The sequence below is a fragment of the Argentina silus genome (assembly GCF_951799395.1).
Source record: "Argentina silus genome assembly, chromosome: 15".
Classification (NCBI taxonomy): Eukaryota; Metazoa; Chordata; class Actinopteri; order Argentiniformes; family Argentinidae; genus Argentina; species Argentina silus.
In genome coordinates, this window is record NC_139669.1 from 12,444,338 (window position 1) to 12,451,865 (window position 7,528).

At 43.3% G+C, this 7,528-nt stretch overlaps 1 protein-coding gene across 1 annotated transcript; it reads right to left on the reverse strand.

Annotated features, from left to right (window-relative positions):
• Positions 1-1,438: 1,438 nt before the first annotated feature.
• selenoh (selenoprotein H) lies at positions 1,439-4,660 on the reverse strand. The gene is made up of 5 exons (XM_083686443.1): positions 4,638-4,660; positions 4,125-4,257; positions 3,131-3,273; positions 1,987-2,106; positions 1,439-1,708 (listed from the first exon to the last, which is right to left on the reverse strand). Exons 1-4 carry the CDS (start codon positions 4,657-4,659, stop codon positions 2,000-2,002), a joined length of 405 nt encoding a protein of 134 aa, XP_083542569.1. The 5' UTR covers position 4,660; the 3' UTR covers positions 1,439-1,708; positions 1,987-1,999.
• Positions 4,661-7,528: the final 2,868 nt, after the last annotated feature.

The following is a 7,528-nucleotide window of genomic DNA, read 5'->3' on the forward strand; positions in this document are numbered from 1 at the left end:
GACCAAAATTCAGAAAATATGAGACTCATGATTTATCAATATGCATTAAAAACATCTGTTCCTCATACTAGAGTAGCCTACTAGTATCCACATAATTCCAAAAATGACATACTTTCCAAAAACCTTTCAGCCACAGAAGAAAAAAAAAAAAAAAGTTAGACTGTTAGCAAGGGGTCAGTAGATTTATAGAGGGTAGGGGTAGACTACAAAACATTTTGGGAACCACTGATTGATGTAAATGTGTATAATTTATGAGAGACACCACTAGATGTCGCTGTGTGTCTAGGCATTATGAGCTTGGCGCCTGGGTCATCAGAGAGACCGGGGAGCACCCCCATCGGCATCATTGTGCGTGCAGCAGTCAGAAGCCCTTGATGACTGGCTGCAAAGAACAAGAGGGAAAGACAGAGGCAATATCCAAAAGTCCATACTGCGACCTATTTAGTATGTGTTTTCAGTGTGCAAGATTAGAAAGTTTTACAGTATGCACAATTTACAAAAAATGAGTTTCTAAAAATACCAGGTTGGCATACTATATTTGCTTTTTCATGTAGTATGAATTCACTGCACACTGCACAGCATTTTCCAATTTTAGTCCCATAATTCAATGGAGCAGGTAAGGGAGGTGGGCAGTTGCAAAATGTAACCAATTACCGTAGACCTTGGATGTGGTGGTCCATGTAGGATCAAATGATGTAAAAATGCATCAGTCTGAGATCCTTAAGAAGGACTTCAAGGTCCTGATTGCATGTTTGCAGGACCTCGACAAAAGGATTCTCATCTCTGGACACCTGGCCACAGTGGGGTATGGCTGTGGGTGCTTCAGCCGTCTACGCCCCCACCTCTGGCTGAGAAGCTATTGGAGAGATCTGGGACTCACTTTTATTGAAAACTTTGATCATTTTGGGAGCGGCCCCGGCTCTTCAAGAGTGATGTCAGGCATCCCAATAAAAGGGGAACCTTGCTGCTCTCAGAAAATATGGGTTCTGCCCTACACAGGTGATACCCCCTGAGTCCAGCCCTCCCCCACAAGACACATATAAATAAATGTGCACAGTTCGCATCCTAAAATGGACCTCCGGGACATCTGGGTTCAGGACACTAATCCTGACATTCTGGTCCTCTCAGAGTTATGGCTAAATAGCTCAGTCATGGATAAAGACATTTTTGGTTATAGTATTTTCAGATGTGATAGGCACCAAAAAGGGGGAGGAGTTGTTATGTTCGTTAAATATTACTACCCCCAAGAAATCCCACATACGTACAGATGTGAGGTCCGCTCTGGCTAAGAACACACATGACCATCACGAAATACACAACACTAACCCAGCTACGCCACCGAAAACCCAGCAATTCGATGGTGCAGATGGGGGTATTTCAACTTGAGGAGTGAGTTTACTGTCTGAACTCAATCTAAGAAGAATAAGAAAAGGATACTTAAGGAGGCTTTAATCTTTGTATAAAATATAAAAACAGGTGAATATTACAGTTAAATGGATCAAATGAACAACCAGAGAACATCAATAATAGCAGCAATATTGTGTAATCAGGGAATAGCAAGTCAGTCTGAGAAAAAACACTAGATGTCGGTGTGTATCCAGGCCTTATGAGCTCAGCGCTTGGGTCATCAGAGAAGAGACTGGAGAGCAACCCCATTGGTCAGTCCTCATCATTGTGCGTGCAGCAGCCACAAGCCCTGGATGACTGACTGCAAAGAACAAGAGGGAAACTGCAATTAAATATGACCACATTATCAGTGTGGAAAATGGGAATGCCTAATTTCCAATATCTTAATCCATTGCCATGGCAAATTACAATCCCAATACAATTATGCATAGAATGTGTATAGAATGTATAAAACTTAGTTTAGCAATCCATTTGAGTTCCTTCCTCTGTACCACAGTTGGGGCCAAACCCATCAAAATTCCTTTGAGTTAAATTGGACATTGAATTTCTCTGAAGGGGAACAGCACCCCAAACACAAACCTTCATTGGGTATCTACACATTCTTCAGATTCTCCTCCAGGGCAGAAACCACAACTGCAGGGTCAGGGAACTTCTGCTTGCGAGGTGGGCCTTTCTTTATTCCCGACCACAGGCACACCTCTGTGGAATAGAAAGAGGAGTGAATGGTGTTGGCTGACAGGACAATAAAATCAAGCCCCCAGGCATTGGAGAAGACGGCACCCTTTCTCATCCCTATCGGCCAACAGGTATACGCACAGTTTGGGAACGCATCTGGCTGATTACGACATCTCCCTGTTACTAGCCCATTGTATGTCGATATATGGACATGAATATGAACAACCAAAAAATCTGAAACAAGAAACATGGCAATGTCCAGACAGCAGAAATGTTCTGCTGATGCAAGTTATATGACATCAATAAGGAGACACTATTATAGATTTGTCTAGTAATAATAGAGCCAGATCCTCAAATGTTTGCCATCGGTACCATCTGGAGGTACAATGTCTTTTTTGGAAAGTCTATGCCCCTAGAGTTGGAAAATGTGTGATAGCATAGCAGCACTCATAGCTTGTTGTGTATTCACTCTTTCTTTCAGCCCTCCTTCTAGGCTTGTGCCGGTATCAGAATTCTCAAATTGGTATACCTTCACCAAACTTCCTGCTACACTTGCTAAAAAAAAAATAGCACAGCGGCACATGTGGCATCGCCAAACGAGCTCGTCCAGGCTGAGCGCACCAGGTCACAGCAGTTTCAGTAGTTTTCAAATCTAGTGGCCTATTCAAATTAACAAAACTAATCAAGGTAGTATTCTGTCATGTGCTTGGCAGTTAAGTGTTGAATTACGTTTTGATTAGGGTAAATCACATACACAAACACAATCACAATCACATTTGTGGTGTTTGTCTTCACAGTAAAATCCTGTCATGCCCCGAGTGGAAGAGTTGAGCTCTTCGCCATCCATCCATCCATGATGAGCCCTTCCTGCACACTGCTGAGTGGTCTCCCATTCTCACAATGATTCAGTCACCAGCCTCCATTGACACTGACACACAGCTAACTAATTGACCCAGGGTGAGTTTAGTTGATCTGATTGATGATTGCAGTTGGGGCTACGGAGGTGTCATCAACAAATTGTTATGGGTACAGAGTACAGAGTACTAACCTTTCCCTCCCTCCACCAGTATCACTTCAAAGCTGTTCCGCCGGGGCTTCTGGGGGTTCAGAACCACGGTCAGGTCAGGGCGGGCAGCCAGGAGTGCAACTCGCACCCCTTCAGCATTCCGCCCATACACTCGTCAGCTCTTGCTGCATGACAACAGAAGAGTCCGTGTGGGATTCACAGACATTTTAAATGAGGCCACCATTCATGAATTGCTTTAACCTTAGCACTAGCTATTGAGCATGTCAGATATGTTTAATTACATATACACAGCATGTCATAACATACTAGATTTTAGCGCATGATCAACACTGGGACGTATCATTTGTAGAGCCCCACAGATATATCGGAGTACCAATATTATCTGCCGATATTGTCCTTCTACAGAAATATGTGTATCGGCACATATTCCTCCGATAATGCACCAAATATATGCCTCAGCCTCATATTGCAAAATTACAGAAAATCTGAGTAATTGGGTTTTTCCACAGCAAAACATATACTTACATGGATTTTTATGAATGAATAGACGTTTATTGGCATTTACTGTTACTGGAGTGCCTACTGAAGTGGCTGAATTTAGCAATGTTTGTTGGACTGCAGTCAATTAGTACAGTCGTCACAGGAGTCACACAGGAATATATATTATTTACCAATCACTTATTTCACCAGTTCACATGGCTAGCTTTTATCCAGGAATTTCAGACGTTCTAACTTTTGTCATAACAAGCAACTTGCGTGTATTCCAATCAACCGTATCAGTATGGACTGCTATATATATATTGGACCAAAAGATCCAGTATCGGTCGGGCTCTAATCATTTGACTTATTAGTTTATTCTGATTAACGGATGCATCTTTGAAGCTAATTTGTGGTGTTGGGTCTCTTGTAATCTCTCGCCCACCAGCCAGCTGCTCGCTCTCTCTCTCTCCGTTTATGCACTAGCAATTCGAGCCTGTGGACAAGGTTAGGTCTCTTGTCGTCAGTCAGTTCTCACCAGTGTTCGATGACCACCCTCTGACCCTCCGTGGCAACCTCCGGATCCCCTTCTTCTGCTTTACTCCTCTTGCCCTCCACGGCCACGGTCTCCGCCTCCACTTCTGCACTCACCTTGCGCTTCAACCCTCGACCTATCCACAACACACAACATGATAGCAATGAACATCAGATCATTGCGACTGTGCAACTAGGAGTAGCGAGTTATGACTATGTACCCATTTTGCTGCTGTCTAACACGCTGGATAATCATACAGCAGGTCAGTGTAGCTATGTTACGATAGGAAGTCGTTGCAACTGTAACTATACGAAAGACTTCTCTCGGGTTGCAGGAATATAGACACTGAAAACGAAAGACACATGGCCGCAACAACCTGCTTCAAGATATCCTACTTGTCTCTTGTGTTCTACGATGGAGCCCGTTCTTTGCAACTAATTGATGCCTTTTCCTCAGTGCAATTTTTTATTTATGAAAATAAAGTGTCATGTTTCAGGTAACTGGTGCTGAACTTGCCTGATTTTGGACGGGACGCCATGTTGTTATCGACCTACTGCGTAAAGGGACAATTTTCGCGCGTTTTGTGCTTAAGCGGGTGGACTATTCCAACTGGTTTGAAAGGGTTGTCCAGGGTTGTACATAAAGACTTAGGGGGGAAAAAGAAAACATCCAAAACAAACAGAGGAGAGAAAAGGAGGGAAAGCGGCAACATGACGGATGTGTTGCCCCAGATGGACTTCACAGAAATAGTACCCTGTAAACCCAACTCCCATTCACAACCAATGCTAACTGAAACAAAGTCTCAGAGCGTCACTGTTTCTGTTTGTGCCAATAAACAAGGGCTATACTTCTCACAAAGAGGCGATGTGGGACTGACTCATATGTGTTCATAGTTAATCCACAGTCTCTCAATCGCATTTGCGCGCTCTCTCTCTCTCTCTCTCTCTCTCTCTCTCTCTCAAACGCACACAGTCTTCTCTAGTGATTCCAGTCTGTCTCTGCAGTCTGTTGGTGTGTATTTTAGGCACCCTGAGTAAAGCCTACGAGGGGCGTACAGACCCTCTAACAGATGTAACCTCCACCCTGCCTCTCTTTTACCTCACATTGTGACGCAGGACCAGATAGACCCCACTGCCTCCTATACATGTATAGGTCTATGAGCAATGACACACACACGTCTCTCACACATACAACACATAAGCATATATAGGCACTACATAGGATAGCACTATGAGGATAGGACAACAAAATGTCCAAATTAAGCACTCATGTTTAGTATTTGGTGGACAACCCTTTGCATGCAATAACTGCCTGAAGTCTGGGGCCCATTGACCCCACCAGACGCTCGATATGTTGATGCTCTGCCAGGCCTGTACTGCAGCCATCTTCAGTTGTTTTTTGGAGTGTAGATTGGTATACTCTGATTTATATGGCTACACTGGGTAAAATGCCACTTTATCTCTGTTCCTTTTTGATTAAGTCAGAAAATAAATATCAGTTATGGTCTCACTCGCACTTGCTTTTAACGGTCCCAAAAATAAGAATAGGTCATGGTAGAAATAGTTTTAACTACTCAGCTCCTGGTCCTGGAATTCTCTCCATAACAGTTTAAAGTTTCTAGTCATTTTGGTGGAGTTTAAACACTTGGTAGACGCAAATATCACAGATGAGTGTAACTGTCATCAGGACAGCTGTTTTTAGTTGTGAGGTTTGTTTCTATATGTAACTGTTGTTTGTTCAATATTGTTTCTGTGTGCAGTATGTAAGTTGTTTTATCTGAAAGTTGTTCCCCCTGCTGCTGTTAAAACAGGTCTCTCTTGAAAATGAGATTTCATTTCAATGAGACAAACCTGTATAAATAAAGGTTGAGTAAAAAATAAAAGCCAAGAAGAAGAAAAAACTCTTCACTGTCCCATTACTAACGCGGGGAACTGTATATCACAGGAATAGTACACTGTAACTCCCATTCACAGCCAGGCACGTTTCAATGCTAACTAAAACAAAGTCTCAGAGCATCACTGCTTCTGTTTGTGCCAATAAACAAAGGCTATACTTCTCATAAAGAGGCGATGTGAGACTGACTCATATCTGTTCAGAGATAACTGTTTCATACACTCAGACCCATACTCTTTCAATTGCATTTGCTTCCTCCCTGTGCATCCATGGCCACAATTTATCCATTATGCTGGAAGTAGCCATTAGAAGATGGGTAAATTGTGACCATAAAGGGATGCACATGGCCAGCAACAATACTCAAATAGGCTGTGGCATTCAAGTGATGATTGATTGGTATTAACAGGCCCAAACTGTGTCAAGAAAACATTCCCCACCATGAGAAGGTGGACAGGTGTTCCTAATAAAGTATATGCCATTTAGTTGACACTTTTATCCAAAGCCACTTACATTGCAGTGAGTGTATACATTTTTCAGTATATATGGTCCCAGCAGGAATCAAACCCACAACCTAAGCATTGTCAGTGCCATGCTCTACCGATTGAGCCACAGAGGTCCACGCACATTTCTGAAGCCCCCTTGCTCCTCTCCCTGGTCCCACTGACGTCACAGCATGGCTCAGTTTGAGCTTGGTGATTAAGACACTTGTGTGAAGACAGACGTCACCACACGCCAACGACACGCCAACTCACGCAAACAGACTCAGAGGCTGAGCAGCCAAGACAAACACAGCCATCTGGAAGAGTGAGAGAGAGAGAGAGAGAGAGAGACTGTGTGAGAGAGACTGTGTGAGAGAGAGAGAGAGACTGTGAGAGAGAGAGAGAAAAAGAGAGATGGGTGGTGGTGATGTTGGTGGGGTGGTAGTCAGGGATTAAACAATGGTGAAGTGACAGTGTTCAAATGACAGTGTTCAAATGATGTTCAAAGACTGTCAACCAGACAAAAGAGCAGAAGACAGATATAGAAAAGAGAGAGACTAAGGATGAGCACGCCCTGTGTGACAAACACACATCCGTCGGAAGTCTACTCATGGTCTCTGGTTTTGAGTCCAAGCTAATGAGCATGACACACACCGGCAGAGAAGAGAGCATGGATGTTGCATTGAGAGACACGTTAGATAATAGATACAGAATAAATAATGACTTGTTATCAACATACGTTTAACACCAACATACGTTTAAGAGCCTTCTCTCTCCCACTGTCTCGAGGGATGTACAGTAGGAAGACTTGTTGGAGAGGAAGAGCAAAATAAAAAAAGACAGGAAATTGTTTAAAGTTGCAGGAGAACGAGGCCTGGGAGGAGAACACATGGGGTTGATGACTTATATGGTGCGAGACAGAACGAATGGAGTGAGGTGTTGTCAGAGGGAGGAGAGAAAGACTGGAGAGAGAGAGAAAGGAAGGTGTGACGCTTGAGGAAGTTATATTAGTACCTGTACATCCTGTTAGAGAGA